The sequence below is a fragment of the Octopus bimaculoides genome, chromosome 1, assembly GCF_046866305.1.
Source record: "Octopus bimaculoides isolate indiv1 chromosome 1, ASM4686630v1, whole genome shotgun sequence".
In the NCBI taxonomy this organism is placed as follows: domain Eukaryota; kingdom Metazoa; phylum Mollusca; class Cephalopoda; order Octopoda; family Octopodidae; genus Octopus; species Octopus bimaculoides.
In genome coordinates this window covers 12,732,451-12,752,829 of record NC_142928.1, presented here as the reverse complement: position 1 = coordinate 12,752,829, position 20,379 = coordinate 12,732,451, and the positions used below count along the sequence as shown (strand labels likewise).

The 20,379-nt window shown below is 37.1% G+C and overlaps 4 protein-coding genes across 4 annotated transcripts in view; all 4 read left to right on the top strand.

Annotated features, from left to right (window-relative positions):
- Window positions 1–5,002: 5,002 nt before the first annotated feature.
- On the top strand, window positions 5,003–7,867 carry LOC149137457 (uncharacterized). The gene has a single exon (XM_089348657.1). The coding sequence runs from the start codon at window positions 6,241–6,243 to the stop codon at window positions 7,852–7,854; it is 1,614 nt and encodes a 537-aa protein (XP_089204783.1). The 5' UTR covers window positions 5,003–6,240; the 3' UTR covers window positions 7,855–7,867.
- Window positions 7,868–7,943: 76 nt separating this feature from the next.
- Window positions 7,944–18,516, top strand: LOC106870651 (uncharacterized). Its single transcript, XM_089347233.1, has 4 exons — window positions 7,944–8,401; window positions 8,642–9,714; window positions 14,508–14,722; window positions 18,454–18,516. Exons 1-4 carry the CDS (start codon window positions 7,944–7,946, stop codon window positions 18,514–18,516), a joined length of 1,809 nt encoding a protein of 602 aa, XP_089203359.1.
- LOC149137454 (beta-1,3-galactosyltransferase 1-like) overlaps window positions 12,844–20,379 on the top strand; it is a 68,134-nt gene continuing 60,598 nt past the window's right edge. The window contains exon 1 of the mRNA XM_052978555.2: window positions 12,844–12,983. The gene's annotated coding sequence lies outside the window, so the exon portion shown is untranslated. The remainder of the gene's footprint in view (window positions 12,984–20,379) is intronic.
- LOC106877749 (beta-1,3-galactosyltransferase 1) overlaps window positions 12,844–20,379 on the top strand; it is a 35,288-nt gene continuing 27,752 nt past the window's right edge. Inside the window, exon 1 of the mRNA XM_052978560.2 lies at window positions 12,844–12,983. The gene's annotated coding sequence lies outside the window, so the exon portion shown is untranslated. The remainder of the gene's footprint in view (window positions 12,984–20,379) is intronic.

Sequence of the window (20,379 nt, the reverse complement as noted above, 5' to 3'; positions counted from 1 at the left end):
ACTGAAGATGATTACTTCCGGTTCCGTAGTGTTAAGACGTGTTTTTCCCTGTCTCTCGAAGCAACCAACAGGTATCTTTCCATATCGAAGATAAATATTTGCTGAAACCGACACAAAACTCGGTACCTGTTGTTTAACGACGGTCCTGCATTATATCCGTTGAAAAAGAAAGTAAATAGTATATATACAACGCACATTAATGTGAGTGAACCAAAGCGAACAACCATCTTCGAAGGAACCACGCACGTGGTGAGAGATTGTAAAGATAGAAATCTGAGCTAATTTTTATTCTTTATTTCTAAGTTTTATTCTATATTCTATATTCTTTCTAAAAATTTACGACAAAATAATTTATTTAACACTTGTTTGTTATCATACTTTAATTTCTCTCACAGAATAGTTTTTGTTTTTTGTTTATTTACGAGAAAATTTACTAACGATAAAATCGTTCTTCTTAGTTTATTTACATACTAAGTTTTATTCTATATTCTATATTCTATATTCTTTCTAAAAATCTACGACAAAATAATCTATTTCACACTTGTTTGTTAACATACTGTAATTTGTCTCACAGAATAATTTTTGTTTATTTACGATAAAATTTATTTACGATAAAATCGTTCTTCTTAGTTTATTTAAAGTATTAAAAGTTTTCACTCAATTTCCCTTAGTCACCTCGTTTTAACACTCTTAATCAAAATCTCTATTCTATTCTTATCCCATCTTCTCTCTCTCACTTTTTCTCTCTTAGTTTCTCTGTTTCTCACCCTCTCTCTCTGTTTTCCGTGATATATATATTTCTCGTTTTTCATTTTTCGTTTTTCTTCTCATTTTCATTTTGTCTTGTTTGTTTCTCTTGAGTTGTATTCTCTCCCTCATATATACATACATATATATATATATATATATATATATATATATATATATATATATATATATATATATATATATATATATATATATATATATATATATATATATATATATATATATATGTATGTATATATATATATCTTCATTATTCTTTTCATTTTCATTTTGTCTTGCCTCGTTTTGTTTGTTTCTCTCTTGAGCTATCTTCTCTCTCTCTCTCTCTCTCTCTCTCTCTCATACATCTCTATTCCTATCACATCCTCTCTCTCTCTCTCTCTCTCTCTCTCTCTCTCTCTATCTATCTATCTATCTATCTATCTCGTACTCTGTACGCACTCTCTACTCGCTCTACTTCGTATTATCCCTCCCCTCTTTATACTCTTCTTTCTTTCTAGTACTATTTCTATATACTTTAAGATAACCTCTCTCTCTCTCTCAAATATCGTGCACCATGGATACCAGAGGACGAAACTTTGTACAGCGCCAAGTTGAGGCCAACAAGAAGATGAAGATGCGCCGAAACTGGCAGCTGGAGAAAGTTCGCCTTCTTGTACACGCATGGAACCTGGCCAAAGGATCACCAGCAAATGATCTAATAGCCGAAAGCCTGGATAGGTACAATTTCCATAGGTCAATGGCTCAAACTGATCGAAAAAAACTGGAGCTCATTCGCTCCTACGAGCTCGTGAAACCGCACCTTGGACCTCCTAGAAGGCATTATGAGAGACACGGACACAAAAAAGGACAGTGAAGACCCTGCACACTGTGCTGAGGCTCAGGAGGACCAAACGGATCACCCAGATAAGGCAGATGCCACCAGTGCTGTAGCCACTGATGAGGGATGCAATGACCATGGTGAATACAGCCAACGCTGCACCACAAACGGCAAAGATAGGAGAACAGACAAGAAGACGGTAAACACAAACAGGCTTCAAGCCCAAACACGTCACACAGAGAAAAAGAAACAGATCTGTAAATTCTACCTAAATGGTACCTGCTGGCACGGGGAAAAGGGACGAAACTGCAAATTTGCCCATCCCAAACACCACCAGCTAAACAAGGTAGATAACCACTTGCAACAAAATAAGCGGGAGCGCAGAAAAGGGAGACCAGAAAGCTTAAATCTACGTACACATAATCCACCGAATACCAACAGGACTCACAAAGAGAGAAGTCTGTATATTCCTTCTGCTCCCCAAAAAAGGCTGTATGCAGAGGTTGAACGAACTGCAGTAGATGAGCAGCAAGCTTTTTTAAGCGTGGCCCAGAAAATGGTACACCATTTAACGTGGATGCAGAGGGTACAGAGTCAACGCCACACGAACCATTGTCCAAGACCACCACAGATGATGGATCAGGGATGGCCACCGCTAACACCAGGAACCCCTGCACAGATATCACACCCATATTCCTACTGAAAATCCGGGGCCTATTACGAACAGGCGGCAAAAGACAAGTTCCTATACTTGAAAGGCCTACTAACATGCAATCAAGCAATATGCATGGTGCTTACCGAAACGCATCTAACACCTAATATAGCAGATGCGGAGATAAATATACCAGAGTATGCCGTACTCCGAACAGACAGAAGGGATAGAAGTCATGGGGGAGTTGCAATGTACATCCGAGAAGATGTCACACCCCTACTACTACTATCACACTCAAACTCTGTATGTGATACTTTAATAGTACACATAAAACAAATTGATGTAGTTGTATGCTCAACATACCGTCCACCAAATACCGCAAATCAGGAAGGTAAATTTGAGGACAGCCTCAGACGCATAGAAGAGGTCCTGACAAATCTGGACCAACACATCAATATACTTTTCCTAGGCGACTTTAACCTCCCAAATGTTAAATGGGCTGAAGGTCACATCCTCTCTGGGATGTCACTGCATGAACAAAGCCAGGCAAAATCGTTGCTAGAACTATCCAACATGCTGTTCATGGAACAAGTGATACTCCAACCAACCAGGGGAAGCAATATTTTAGATCTCTGCTTCACAAACAATGTGAGCCTAATCCATAATGTGAAAATAACGCCCACATCTCTCTCAGATCATAACATTATAGAATTAACTATGTATGGTCCTAGACAACCCACTGACACCCACCCCACCAGGAGGACTCAAGCAATATCTAACCTGAATTTCCACAGGGCGGACTGGAAGTCAATTCGCAGAGAGATTCGAAATCAAAACTGGCATGACAGCCTTTCTATACAAGACAATGACCTCAGACTAAGTCATTTTATGTCAACCATACAAGACATATGCACCAAATACGTGCCATATAGAAAGACCAGCAAACATGCCAATAGAATTCCTAGAGACAGGAAAATCCTTATGAGACACAGAACAAAGGTCTCAAACCAGTTAAATAGAGAACTGGAGGATAGGAAAAGGGCTAAATTAAAACTAACACTGTTAGAAATAGAAAACAAAATTAAACTCTCCCATGAAAAGGAGAGAGCAGAGAAGGAGAAGAGAGCAGTAGGAAGCATAAAAACAAACCCCAAGGCTTTCTATAGATCTGCAAAAGAGACTGCTACGGTACAGTATAAGATAGGACCCCTATTCCTGCCTAATGGCTCACTGACTGCAGATCCCACACTGAGTCACATGCAGATAAAGAACCCAGCTGATTTCTTTGACAATAGCACTCAGCAGAAAAAGACTGCATCCATTACCTACATCGACATTGAAGAGAAAGATGTGATAGCTGCTATAAATGAAATGAGCTCAAATTCGGCAACTGGCCCCGATGGTTTCCCAGCTGTCCTCTTAAAGTCCTGTAAACAAGAATTAGCAGGACCACTCCGGATACTCTTCCAGAGTTTCCTTGCAAATGGTAAACTTCCCAAAAAGCTGAAGGAAGGCACCATATGTCCTATCCATAAAGGTGGAAGCAGAGCAGAGGCTGGGAACTACAGGCCCATCTATCTGACTTCACATATTAGCAAAGTCATGGAACGAATTGTCAGAAGGAGATTGATTTCGTTCCTAGAAGAAAATGACTTGCTGAATGAGACCCAGCATGGTTTCCGTCCAGGTAGAAGCTGCCTCGCGCAGCTCTTGCAGCATTATGACTGGGTCCTGAAGCAGCTACTTGACCATTCAAATGTTGATGTGATATATCTCGACTTTGCAAAAGCCTTTGACAAAGTTGATCATGGCTTGATATGTCACAAGCTGCGAAACCTTGGCATAGCTGGTAAATTAGGAGAGTGGCTGCATGACTTCCTGAATGGTAGAAGTCAGACAGTTGCAGCCAATGGAGAACTATCTAGAGAAACACAAATATTGAGCGGTGTTCCACAGGGAACTGTTCTGGGGCCACTACTGTTCATAGTGGCCCTTCTGGACATGCCCACGGTCACTCGGAGAGCCACTGTCACTAGCTATGCTGATGACACAAAGATATCTCAGGCAATAAAGAATCCTGATGATATTGTAAGCCTGCAGAATGACCTAAATGCAATATATGAGTGGGCAGAGCAAAATAATATGCAGTTCAATGCAAAAGAATTTCAGGTACTGCGCTACAAGACCACAAGTACCTCCCAACTGGCATACACAGTGAAATACAACTTACTTATCAATACGTAACAGATATTACACAGGTAACATTTTCAAGCGAAATCTATTGTCATTCACTTCACCTTTGACCTTCCCCGAGTACGGAGGGCACCACTTAACGCCTATCTCAAAAATTTTGTCACCTTACATCTCATTCTCATTTCTTTACTACCACAGTGAAATAAAACTTACTTCTCAATACGGGACAATGGAACATGCTTACATATATTAATGAGATACTAAATTATCAACTGAAATATATTGTCATCCATTTCACGTCTAACCTTCATAGTCTACGGACACTTAATACGACCACACAAAACTATAGCAACACTGATATCTTCATCCCTCTACATGGCTGTTTCTTTATATATACGACAGAATTCATATCCAGGCCAATAACATTCGGAACGCAATTCATAACCACTGTCCCCTTTCCTCTTACAATTTCTATCATCTTCTCTTAACAACATTGTTATATCAAAGCAACACTGACCAACTAAAGCACGTTAATTCATTCAGCTGAATTCGGTACGTAACATTTTTCCTTTAAAAATTCCATTCATATTTCACATTTCACTGCTATTTCTAACATGCGTTGATAACACGTTAGGGCTTTCTCTAAATACCTATTCTGTGCTAGCAACATGTTTTACAAATACAAACAAAATCTGTTCATGTATACAAAACCAGCTGCATATCAACTCCAAACACTTTTCTTTCTTTCTTTTCCACCGAACTCAAGAACTACATAACCACAATGACTGGTTGTTCTAAGACATTTATCGATTGTAAATTTTGTCTGCACAGTTACCTATCGGTATTGTGGTCATTTGCAAACTCCAGAGGCGACACTTTCATTTCCCTTTACTCCAAACGTCACACGTTGTTATTTCAATCGGGGGATCTATTTTAAAACGGGGGCGCCAGTTTTCATTTATGTTTTATGTAGTGTTTTTGGTACCGAAAGACTTTCAAACTTCGTATACTTATCTATTTTGTGTTATGGAACAGAAAAATATTTTTCTATTCGAATTTATTTCATGTAAAAAATTGTCTTATTTCGATAATTTCTACTAATCACCGACGTCTATTCAGTTGAAAACAGTTAGCGCTGTAACGGTGTATATCGTATTAATCCCCTAACCCTAACCCTAACCCTAACTAGACTGCTAACCGTAACCGTAACCGTAACCCTAACCCTAAAACTAACCCTAACTCTAGAATCCGAACTGTAAAATTGTTACACACATAGATACGCACAGCGTAATTTATTATATAAACAATATATGCGTATAAATTGCGATTAAACCGGATGAAATATGTCACAGGGAATAACATTTTTATGACCGCCCAGCAGCAACTCTATTGGGTTGAATAGACGTCAGTGATTGGTTGAAATTACAGAAATACGACAACTTTAACATGGAATAACTTGCGAATTCCTTTTTTTTTTTGTTAAGAAGACTAAGTGTAAAAGATGTTTTATATGACACATTCTACCAGTGTCCCAAGTTTCAAAGTGTTTCGTTAGTGTTTCGTTACGAAAATACTGGCGCCCCGGTTTTAGAATAGATCCCAATCGGGTCATGCTCTTCCAATTGCTATAGATCCGTAATGCATCTTACAGCCGTGCCTGTTACCTGTATGGTGAGGAATCCTACATGTATTGAGAATCTCTGTGCGTGTGTGTGTGTGTGTGTATGTCTGTCTGTCTGTGTGAATCCCTAAAACCTGAGAACTACACAACCAATTTCATTCAAATTTTACACATGCCTTACTTAGTATGCTGCAGAGTTCCATTCAACAAAGAGCTCATAGACGAGGATTTTCAACGCCATGCAACTCACGATGTTTATTAAAGACTTTCAGCTACAACCCTAACATTCAATATGATGGCCACCCAGATATAAACATTGGAGATATGTCCATCACTTGCTCTTTCTGCAATGCTAATAAGTGGTCCAGAGAAACTCCTGCTATGTGTTGCACTAACGGAAAAGTTAACCCCACTCCCTTGCAGGATCCACCACAGCTGTTAAGGTCACTCTACGACGGCACAAATACGGAGTCGAAACATTTCCTAAATAACATCCGCAAGTACAATTGTGCATTCCAAATGACATCTTTCAGCGCTAATGTTGTTCAAGAAGGTGAGTTTATGCCAACTTTCAAAGTTCAGGGACAGGTTTACCATAGGATAGGATCGCTCGAACCTGCTGAAAATAAAGATCCTCAATTCCTTCAACTGTACTTTCTAGGTAATTTACATGAGCAAGCCACCCGACGAAACTCCATTTCCAATGGCACTAAATTTCAATTGATAATGCAACTGCAAGACCTGCTGCACCAGACAAACAGCTACGTACGCAGCTTCAAGTATGCCTTGGAAACCGAAACTTGTTCTAATTTCAATGTTGTCATAGATGCTCAGAAGAGACCATCTACAGAACATGCAGGCTGTTACAATGCACCCACATGCAATGAAATAGCTGTACTCCTTCACGGTCAACAGCACAATCCCAGAGACATTGTCCTTTGGCGACGTGACACCACCCTCCAACGAATTACAGAAACACACCGATCATACGACACACTTCAGTATCCACTTCTGTTTGTTTATGGTGAAGATGGCTACCACATCGGTATACCACAGCAACATCCACAAAATCGTCATGAATATCTGAACAAGCAAGTATCCTGCATGGACTTCTACTCATACCAATGTATGACACGAAACAACTCCTGTAATCACCTCCACCAGTCTCAAGATCTGTTTCATCAATTTGCAGTTGATATGTGCGCAAAAATGGAATCAGAGAGATTGTGTTTCATCAGATCACATCAACAAAAATTGCGCTCTGACAGCTACATCCATCTCCGAGATGCCATCAACAACGATGCTGCTCCAACAAGCATAGGAAGACTTTGCATCTTGCCTTCCACATTCACTGGAAGTCCGCGATATATGCATGAAAGAACACAGGATGCAATGACCTTTGTACGCCATTACGGCAGGCCTGACTTATTCATCACTTTCACATATAATCATAAGTGGAAGGAGATTCAGGCCGAACTCTTCTTCGGTCAAAAGCCTAAAGACAGGCATGACATCCTCGCTCGAGCTTTCCATCTGAAATTAATTATTCTCATGGACCTCATCAAAAAAGGGCAAATCTTCGGACCCATACAATGTGACATGTACACAATCGAATGGCAAAAAATGGGCCTTCCACATGCTCATATCCTGCTTTGGCTCTCAACGAAGATCAAATCAACTGACATCGACAAGATAATCTCTGCAGAACTTCCTGATCCAGCTTTAGACAAGGTACTATACGACATAGTTAAAGCAAACATGGTGCATGGTCCATATGGGCATGGATTCAACGATGTTTGAAAGATGGCGTATGTTCAAAAACGTTTCCAAGGAAGTTCCTACAACAAACTCAGACAGGTGCTGATGGGTATCCATCATACAGACGGAGAATGCCACAAAACGGCGGTTTCACAGCAAATATAGGACAGCATGAGGTTGATAAAAGATGGATTGTTCCCTACTGCCCACTCCTGTCAAAGATTTTCAATGCCCACATCAACGTTGAGTTTTGCAACTCCGTCAAGTCCATCAAGTATGTCTGCAAGTATATCAACAAATGTTCTGACGCTCCAATGTTTGGACTTCAACAACAATACTGCCAGGATGAGGTGACGCACTATCAGGTGGGACGCTACATAAGTAGCAACGAGGCTTTCTGGCGCATCTTTGGCTTTCCGCTTCACCAACGTCACCCCGCCATTCAACAGCTTGCAGTGCACCTGGAAAACGGTCAAAGAGTCTACTTCACCGATGCTAATGCTTCTCTGTTGGCAGAGCAACCAAAGGATAGCACACCCACTGCATTCTTCAAGCTCTGTCAACTGGATCCATTCGCTCAAACCTTACTGTATCCACAGATTCCATCATACTACACTTGGAATGGATAAAAATAGAGACCAAGGAAAGCAGGTCAAAATGTTCGTGGATACCCTGGCATTAAGTTTGATACTTGCCTTGGACGAGTATACACAGTGCATCCCACTCAACAAGAGTGTTTCTACCTCCGCCTACTGCTGCATGAGGTCAGAGGGGCAACGTCTTTCCAGACCCTAAAAACCGTTCATGGACATGTCTGCACAACATACAGAGAAGCCTGCTATCGACAAGGACTGTTGGAAGATGGTGCACAATGGGATGCAACTTTGGGAGAGGCTGCTTTATCAGAATCACCTAAAAGTTTCAGGGCACTGTTTGCAGTATTACTACAGACATGCGAATTGTGTGATCCTGCAACTCTATGGCTCAAGTACAGGGACAACCTGGCTGAAGACTTTCAGCGGCAAGCTCAACGGCTCTATTCTGACATGGAGGGTATCAGCAATGAAGTCAACAACAAAACTCTCATTGACATTGAAGACAGAACTACCACACTGGGTGGTAATGAATTGTCCACATATGGCCTGCCACAGACATTCAGGTCAGGGTCAAATAGCCTTCCTACTGCTGTCATTCGTGAAACCTCATACGACATTCAAGCGCTTTCAAACTACATTGCTGAAAACGAGCATAAATTACTTCTGGACCAGCTGCAGGCCTACACAACTATTATTAACAGTGTACGCCAACGTGATGGACGAATCTTCTTCCTCGATGTTCCTGCAGGGACAGGAAAAGCATTTATAACAAAGCTTCTTCTTGCAGAAGTTAGGCAGCATCAGGACATTGCAGTAGCTGTGGCTTCCTCTGGGATTGCAGCTACTTTGTTACCCGGTGGCAGGACAGCACACTCGACTTTTAAACTCCCTCTAAATTTAGCAGCATCCGAGATACCTTCATGTAACATCAACAAAAGCTCAGATCAGGGGCAGGTACTTAAAAGGTGTCATCTAATTGTCTGGGATGAATGCACCATGGCTCACAAGAGAGCTTTGGAAGCATTAGATAGAGCCCTGAAAGACATCCGAGACTGTCACGCTCCAATGGGAGGTGTTACGCTTCTGTTGTCAGGTGATTTCAGGAAAACTCTTCCTGTCATTCCAAAAGGCACTAGAGCAGATGAGGTCCAAGCATGCCTAAAGTCCTCTATCATGTGGCACCATGTTACTATCTTCAGTCTAAACACTAACATGAGAGCTCAGCTACACGGCGACCAAATGTCCAAAAAATTCGCACAGGACATTTTGACAATTGGTGCCTCTCGATGCTGCAGAAGAAACAGAAGTATGGCCATTTTGTTCTGTTGTTAATACTGTAGATGACCTCAAACACAAAGTCTTTCCCAACTTTAAACAAAACTACCAAAATCACAATTGGCTGTGTGAAAGAGCAATATTAGCTCCAAAAAACGTAGCTGTTACAAAAATTAATCAACAGCTGATGCATTCTCTCCCCGGCAATCTTCAAACTTATAAGTCTGTTGATACAGTTCCAGATACAAAGTGGTGAACTATCCTCCTGAATTTCTCAATTCGTTGGAGCCTCCTGGACTACCTCCCCACATATTATCACTTAAAGTAGGAACGTCTGTTATGCTGTTCCGCAATCTGGAACCACCAAGACTTTGCAATGGAACACGACTCGTGATAAAGAAAATGATATCACACGTTATCGAGGCTACCATTCTTTCTGGATGTGCAAAAGGGGATGACGTCTTTATTCCAAGAATTGTTGTTACTCCATCAGGAGCAGACATTCCTTTTACATTCAGAAGACTACAATTCCCCCTTCGTGTGACTTTTGCCATGTCCATAAACAAATATCAGGTCAAACACTGTCTGTAGCTGGTCTTCTCTTGGAAGAGCCCTGCTTCTCACATGGACAACTGTATGTTGGCTGCTCAAGAGTGGGCAGCAAAACAAAAACCTATTTGTATATGCTCCACAAGGGAAAACAAGGAACATAGTTTACAATGAGGTGTTATAATCACAACAGCAAGAAAGTATGTACATGATCACCTTCTTTTACGAAACTTCATTGACTTTCATATATTTATATTGATATACATATATATACGTGTGTTTGGGTGTGTGTGTGTGTGTGTGTGTGTGTGTGTGTGTGAGTGTGTGTGTGTGTGTGTGTATCTATATATATAAAGATGAGAATGTGTGTCTGTCTGTCTGTGTGTCTTTGTGAATCCCTAAAACCCGAGAACTACACAACTCTCTTTTACAAACCCAGTGAACATACATATATTTCATATGTCAAAGAAATTCAAGCAATACATATAACACCAAAGTTAAAAACATTCCCAACAATTCCACAATCCCCAACCTTCAGAGCTATTGAAGAAACTGTTATCATCAACTGACCAAGATTCCTAACATTTGCAAAGCAAAATTAGACAATACGACGCTGTACTACAGATGACATCATTTGGAGCCACAAGAGATTTAACTCAGGCAGCATTCATCCAAACTTTCAAGATCCAACCTCAGATTTATTATCGCATTGGCTCTCTACTACCTCTGTCAAATGAATCACCAAAATTGCCCTTTCATTATTAATGATCTGTACCTGTTTGTTTGGTTACGAAATAAAATACACAAAACGTGTTTTTGAATTACGTGTATTTATTTTATGTTGATATGAGTTGAAAACTTTCTTTTAGCATTCCACTTAATGTCTATGTTACATGCTGGCATGGATTGGAGAGTTATTAATGTAGAAATATGGTACCGTAGCTACTAACAGTTGAGGCTTGCGTAGTCTAGATGGCGTTTTTAGATTTCATTATTCTCTTTAACCCGGGCAACGCCGGGTATTTCTGCTAGCATATATATATACATACATACATATATATATATATATATATATATATATATATATATATATATATATATATATATATATATATATATACACACACACAGAATGAAACATACGCTTGAACCCGTCTTCCAACTTTCCATAAAACACGTGATTTGTGTTTAGTTACATCACCGAAGGAATCAAAAGAGCAGGTGTAAACAACCATTGTGTACTATGCTACCATGTTTCGAGCAAGGATTATATCCAAGAATCTCACCCTATTAACTTAAGCTTTCTGGCTATATATACATTGGAAGCACCACTTAACTGATAATTAAGTAATAATGTAATGAAACCATCTGAAGCATCTTTCGAAGTTGACTTTGCCTTTCATCCTCTCGGAGTCGATATATTAGGTACCAGTTGCGTACTGGGTTCGATCTAATCCACTGGCCCCCTCCCTCGGGCCTTGGGCTTAGAATAGAAAACGATGTGTAGTACCTTTCGTCACATGAGGGTTCTGTCTTACGTTCATGGCTGTAACTGGTATCAACAACACCAATACTGACATACAATAAACAATAGCAGTATTGTGGCATGCTCAAGTTAACTGCGCGAGTGGAATCATTATTTCTGTTCACTATTTTGAAATCAAAGCCTATTTCGTGAATAAGGATAAGTCAATTCTATTATCTGTATAAATTAATTAAAATAAATTGTGTTGCATTGACACTTGAAAAATTCATGGTAAACATCATTAAAAACTAAAACTAAATTCATAGCACTAAAACTAAATATACACTCAGCTTAATATTATTTCTATTATTTTACTTATTACAGTCACTTGACTGCAGCCATGCTAAAGCATTACCTTTAGTCGAACAAACTGACCACAGGGTTTATTCTTTGTAAGCTTAGTATATATTCTATCGGCTGTCAAGCGATGACGCAGGGGAGGGACAAACACACACACACACACACAGACATATATATGGTGAACTTCTTTCAGTTTCCGTCTATCAATCCCACTGACAAGGCTTTTGTCGGTCCGAGGCTATTGTAGAAAACGCTTGCCAAACGTGCCACGCCATGCGACTGAACCCGCAATCATGCGTTTTAGAAGTATGCTTCTTACCACACAACCACGTGGAGGATGAATAATATTTATTTGCTTAGAAATTGTAAACGCCTACCTCGTGTGAAATTTCATACCACGTACACAATGATCACATATTCATTGTTCTGTTAAAGCAGTTAAACGTATAGTAACAGGTTTTCTTTTTTTTTCTTTTGTAATGTCCTTTTATTGTGGAAACATATGGGAAAATTTACATCGAACGCAAATTTTATTGGAGCATGTAATATTCTGAACTGCGAAACAGCTGGTTATATTTATAATATGATGTATTATAGCGAATATCTCAGACAGTATTTTGGGTTTTGAAGAAAATGATCTCTTCAGTTACACACATATTAAACATAGACAGAGAGCATTTTACAAGTTTTGCCGCACATTAATCTTTCTATGAATATTATTCAACTTGCATCGTTCCGATCACAATTACATCAGTATATAAAGACTATTTTTTGATTTCGTTATTATATATAATGCACTTGTTCATTTATCTTTATCAGTGAAAAATTAAACAGCCTCAATAAATAAACGTAGCAAAATGTAGTAAAATGAACTTCACCAGGAATTTGAGATCCACTGTGCCAATATCTGAGCTTCTTTTTCAAATGTAAGTCAGAATTTATTCTTTATTTTTATGGGATTTTTACAATGTAATGCTGCCAGAAATTTCGAAGGGCATTTAAATATTTCAATGCTTTATAATAATTGCTTTACGTATGATATGTAATATGCATATATTTTCTAAATTTACTGCTTTCATAAATAAGTAAATAATTGCTGTGACGTAAAATCTCTATTTTCCTAAATGTCGTAACTTAGAATTCTTGTTTATTTTTCCTTCTTTCCTTACCCACTCACATCACCAACAGTTGATAACAAAACTAGCTTTTGCTAGATTAAATTTCTTCTTATCGTTCATTTTGAATGTGTTCGTGTACTGGTTCACTTTGCACTTAACTAAATTTGGATCACTCTGAAAATATTGTGTTGACAATTATTTTCGGAAATATAAATTTCAATGATATTTTTTATACTTAAATATGTTAATACTACAGAAACAATTGTCGGTATTTGGGGGAGAATTCTACAATTCAAGATGTGATTGTATCTATACATATTCTCTGAATTTCTGAAAGTTCTTATTTAACACACTCACACACACACACATAAGCACACACGCGCGCGGATGCAGACACACAGACACACATATACACGTGTGTGTGTGTGTATAACAATGGTGTATGGCGTTAAAGACTTCGATTTGATTTTATGTATTCTCCTTAGGCCAGTCTGATGGATTCTTTCTAAAGCCTTCATGTGGCACCGATAAGTCCTCCAGGTCTCAGAAGCATACAGGAGGACCGTTAAAATGCAAGATTCATAGATACTAATCTTAGTTTGGAAGGTGATACCTCTTTCAGACCACACATGATTTTCAAGCCTTCCAAATTCATTGCTGGCTTTTTCAAATCAAGGGATCTATCTCTAGAGAGAATACTGCCATGGTAGATGAATGAGTCAACCACATCTAATCTTGTATCCTAGGCAGAGATGTTTGGTTCCACATAGGGTAGGCCTGAATGCTGAGAAAATATGATCTTTGTTTTCTTTAGGCTGATGTTAATCCAAAAGCAATACAAGCTATAGAGAAAATAACCAATATAACTTGAAAGCTGAAGACTTGGCGCAGATGATGCAAGATATATCGGTTTGGAAATAAATGATCTACAATAGTGGTAAAACAATTGAAGCTCGAAGAATTGAGCAATATCTTTGGAAACGAGCACATCGTAGACAGGATTTCATTACAATCCCAGGCACTTTTCTGCGTAAAAATATTTGTAATCTCTGCAGTAGAGCTTGTTTGTCAAGAGCAGGTCTGTCTAGTCATACTGTCAGATCTCATGACAGTATTTGTTGATTGAAGAGACGGCCTTCTTCGGTGAAGAAGTTGCAATTAGCATATATATATGTGTGTGTGTATGTTTGTTTGTGTGTTTATAATTTTATGTATGTATATATATATATATATATATATATATATATATATATATACGACGGGTTAACGAAATCAACACAGAATCATTCAATACTATTCTATTCACTTAGGTTTACATGTTTATACTTTTAGCACCTTCAGACTATTCTCCATCTGAAGCAATGCATCGGTCCAGACGCGTTTTCCACTTTTGGAAGCAGTCGTGGTACACTTATATAATGATGCCCTTTAATGTCTCCCGGTGTTTTTCTTCATCTCTTCCGCATCTGCGAAGCGTTTTCCTTTGCAGACATTTCATTCGGGGTAACAAAAAATCTCAACGGAGCAAGAACGGGGAAATAACGAGGGTGGGTAAGTAGGGTCATGCCCGTTTTGGTCAAAATCTGTATCGCACTCAAGGCAGTGTGTAGATACGCATTGTGAGGATGAAACCAACACTTTCCACATTGCCACAGGTCGGGGTGTTTTCGTCTCAGCTTGTGTTCCAAACATTTCAGAATTCCCAAATAGAATAACTGGTTAACAATTTGACCAGGAGAAACAAACTCTGTGTGGACAATTCCTTTCGCATCCATGAAACAATTCGGTATCGTCTTAGAATTGGACTTCACTAGATACAAATTTGACTCGATTGCTGCTTCGTTTCCGGTTTGTAGCAGTAGTACTAGTACCAGCTTAGAGCACCAATCAAGACCTTCGAAAAAAGGTTCGGATCATCTTCCAGCAGTTCCTTCAGTTCACGACACAAATTCAGTCGTGACTATTTTTGCATCTTCCGTAAGCGATCGGAAAATTTTGCGGCAATGCTTTCCATTCGCACTTCTTCAATATTCGTTCGCAAGATCTCCAGGACACAACAGTCATAACAAAACGTTCGTTAATTGTTCGGTGACGGTCTTCTGATATCAATTCATTAATTTTCGTGATATTTTTATTTGTCCGGTTCGTCGACGGTGACTCTGAACGAGATTGCTAAGCAAGCGTCCTATGACATTCCTAAAGAGTGAAAACGAATCGTAAACTTGTGTTTTGCTTATGGTAGCATCGTTGTAAATTTTATGAAGCATGACAACTGTTTTAGCCGCCGTTTTTCCCAGCAGAATACAGGGGTTCACGGAAGCACGCTGTTTCTTCCTTTCCCACATCGCAAAAATCGACGAAGAAGGGAGAAGCACTGCAAAAGAAAGGAACACCCCGTAGATGTAAGACTAGAGAAGATGACGCCGATCGGTAGACTGATGCCTGGGGGTTGCAACAAGTGAATTCTAGCGGTGAAAGCTTGAAATACAACGGGCTTGTGCCAAAGAGAAATTACCTGGCTACTTTTGAACACATCCTATATAAAAGAAGTAAGGACCAAAATCCTTCAAAGGGATGTTAAATATCCAAGTTCGCCGGTTCTATCCAAGCAAAGAATATATAAAAACTATATATTCAGTATTGTTATAATCAATACATTTAGTATAAGTAAAGCAAAATATTGGTGTAGACGATCTTTTAATCCAAAGTTGGTGTTAATCCAAACAAGATTCTATAAATTGCTTCCAAGCCTAATTAATTCCAAAAACAAAACGTATACAATAATCCTTTTGAAATATAATTTAGGCTTCTCTTCAGGAATTCATTATTGGAATGAATAGGTTCGACCAACAAAAAATAATATAAAGACCTTTAATAGCTTAGACAGGAAGAGACAATTAAATTACGATAGAAGGAAATTACTCGAATGCAAGACGTTTCAAAACTAGAAATATATATATATATATATATATATATATATATATATATATATATATATATATATATATATATATATATATATATATATAAATTAAGCTCCAGCGTTGATTAAAATAACTTTTCACATTATAAATATTTGATAACGACCGTTGGCATTACAATCTAAACTCCATAAAAAGTTAATGAACTAAAAATCTACAAACAAAGAGAATAATCCTTTCATTCCAGTTACTGATGATCATAAATATAAATATAATTACGTGCTAAAAGTTTATAATCCTAAGTTGGTCTATAAGGTTAATAATTAAGGTCATTCTAATTTAGATTTGGACAAGAACAACTAATTGATAGTAAATTGTTCCCTATGCTACTCAAGTAAAAAGTAACTTAGTTGGGTTTTTTATAAATTTTCTTTGAAACATTTCAATAAAACATGTAGATTCTATGAGATTTTGAATCCGAGATCCATTAAGGTTGCTCTTTCGGTTTCTCCGAATTTATCACGAAATATTTCTTCTATTTAAGAAAAGTTATTGTTAGCGAGATCAATTCCATGGGTACTAAATTTATTGATTTAAATGATTCTGTTTTCTTTGTTCAGGGGAATTATTTTTGATTTTATTTTCCAGAAGAAAGCTGTAAAATTCTAAATCTGAAAGATGGTTTTCGTTGTTCAAAGGAATATAAGTGTTTAAAATGTTTTGAAGGAAGTTTATTATAGGTGTTAAATGTGTTTTCTTTGTGATTAACACTGTTAATCAGAGTGTAATCATCACTGTTTCACTCTGTCAATTGAATATTTAAGTAGGTTCTTCTTTAATTGGGTTTTGTTTTTGTTTTTGGTTTTCTATATTGCCATTATGTTTTTTGGGGGGTTTTCTTTGGTAAAATTCCTTCCAGTGATATCTCTTTTAGATTTGGATATTTATTCTAATTCGTAAAACAAAATAAATATACCTTAGATTAAAACGTCTATGTTTCTTTTCTTAATCCTATGGACCGGTTAATTCATAGCATAAAATTATGGGGAGGAATTTTTATAAAATTTTTCATAAGTATTTTTATATTATTTACATACATACATACATACATACATATATATATATAGATATGTGTGTGTGTATGTGAGCGTATGTATGCTTGTATGTGTGTGTGTGTGTGTGTGTGTGTGTGTGTGTAAGCACAGGCATGGCACCACATGGTTCCATGTTCAGTCTTACTGCATGGCGCATATATATATATATATCAAATAATAAGCAACACGGATTTCAAAAGTGATTGCAGTACGCACGTTTCATGCTACTTCAATTTATTTAAGTAATGTGAGCATTACCTTAAATGCAATATGAAGAGCAATCTTCAGCTGCACGAAAAAAAGGTAGAAAAAAAGAAAAAAAGACATATTACAAATGTGGCAACATATTAAAACCAAGTGGGAGAGAGCAGAGGAAGAATATATAAGTCCATCTTGACATAGCAGGGTCTATCAGGCTAGTAATTGATTCTAGACAAAAGTTTTAACTGTCTCAGAATTCTGTTGTTTCTTATCTAGTGGTGATAGCAAAGGGACAATTACTTCTAAAGAGAGGGAAGGTGTAAGCAGTATGCATGGGCAAGGCTATAAAAGTATTAGAATCTAGAGGTTTCACTGGTCATAGTAGTATCAGGTCATTTTATTACTATCAAAATGTTGAGGAATTATAGCCCTAGGTATATGGGTCAAATAGGTTTTTTACTTTTAGCCTGAATAGAGTAACAGTATAGTGGTACAGACAACAACAGAATTCTAACTAATGTTTACACAATAAGAGGTATGTTAATAAAATAAAATGAGATGTAGTTATCTTTCACAAAAATCATGAAATAATGTCAATATTGAATTCAGGGGCTCTGGATATGATGGACTTATATATTCTTCCTCCGCTATTGTATTTTAATTTAATTTTTTATTTTATTTTATTTTATTTTATTTTATTTTGAATGCAGCGTATGCTTTATTTTATTGATTTGATTTTAAAGCGTTAATTCGAATATAATTAATTATCTATAATATGTATTTGGAGCCCATTTTTCTATTTAAGGTTTTCTTCGATATTTTTTTAATAGGGTGAATCTGTATTAAATTTATTTGGACTGTGAATTACACATCATTGACCGTTAATTGAAACGACCAATCCATGGCCCTTATTTGAAACAATCAATCAAACGAATCCATGTGTTTTAAATTTTATATTACTTTCGATTGCATTGTATATATACTTGTATATTATTGACTTTAACTAATTTTTTTGAAATTTATATTTTAATTTTATATTTAATTTTACATTTTAATTTGTAGATATTTTTGCGGCTTGATTCAGATTTATCTGATATTGTGAAACGGAAGGAATTTTACGTGTAATTATTTTTCACTCGTTTCCCTTTCTAACACCGTCCTTCACTAAGATAACAACAAAACAAAAAAAAAATAGCGACAAACTTTTTTCAAATGTGATCGACAAACTTTTACTCCCTAAAAACTGTGAGTTTTTGGAAAATATTTTTCATACATTTACTTACTACCATATATATATATATATATATATATATATATATATATATATATATATATATATATATATATATATATATATATATATATATATATATATATATATATATTTGACCGTTGACTGAACACTATTCAATTTTTTTTCTCCGTGTTTTTCTCCTTGTCTCCGTATTCTTTCTGTTGAAGAGCGTAGCTCGAAACGGCAAAGACTTTCCGTATTCCCGAGCGTCATACTAATATATACTTTTTTTATTTACACCACTTGTCCTCGTCTGTTGTTATTATTTGTATATTCTCCCATATATATATATACACAGCGAATATACATTCATACATACAAATATACATACATACATACATACATATATACATACATACATATATACATACATACATACATACAGATACACACATACATACATATATACATACACACATACATACATACATGTATACATACATACATACATACAGATACACACATACATACAAATAAACACATACATACAAATACGTGTAAATCTTTGTCAAATACGATCGACAGTCAAACAGTTATTCCCTACAAACTGTGAGTTGTTTGAAAATCTGTCTTAAAACACATTTACTTTTCGCTACAAACAATGAGACTTTTGAAAATCGTTTTCAACACACATTTAATTACTACCATATATATATATATATACAAAATACACACGAATACATACATACAGTTAACAACATACATAAAACACCTGTCAGTTTCTTTATTTCTTTGCCGTTCCTCATCAGCCTTCCCCCTTCGACAAACTTTTATTCCCTTCAAACCGTGAGTTGTTTGAAACTCTTTCTTAAAACACATTTACTTACTACCATATAATATATATATATATATATATATATATATATATATATATATATATATATATATATATATATATATATATATATAGTTCTATATTTAAGAGATGAGGAATTATTTACATTATTTACATTTGACGGATATTCGTCCTCATCTTGTTTGTTGTTAACACAACGTTTCGGCTGATATACCCTCCAGCCTTCGTCAGGTGTCTTGGGGAAATCCTGGACGTATTAATAACACGCACCGAGTATGGATTCAGGACATCCGTATATCGCAAGCCAACCTTCACTGGACGATACCTTAACTTCAATTCCCACCATCCATACAGTGTAAAGAGAGGAATTGCTCAGTGCCTAAAACACCGAGCAAAGAATATAAGTAGCGATCGTGATACCCACCACGAGGAAATGATCAAGCTCAGTAACAATCTATTAAGAAACAACTACCCCAAGAACATACTATCTACTCCAATTATGAAGAAAAGAGAGGATGAAACCAATAAACTGTCCACAGTCTGTCTACCCTATGTGAAAGACCTCTCCGAAAAGATACAAAAGATATGCGGCCCATATGACATCAGGGCAGTATTCAAGAGCAATACAACACTTCGCAAATATCTCCTTCGGGTAAAACCACCAACAGAAGAGAATATGACCAAAAACTGCGTGTACTCCATCCCATGCAGCTGTGGTAGGTTATACAAAGGCGAAACATGTCGGCCCCTCAAAATAAGGGTAGAAGAACATCGCAACGCTGTGACACGAGGAGATATTGATAAATCGGGTATAGCTGATCATGTATGGAAAAATGGAAACCACCCCACCCCCCCTGTGGGATGAAGTTAAAATAATAGACAGGGAACAACACTGGAA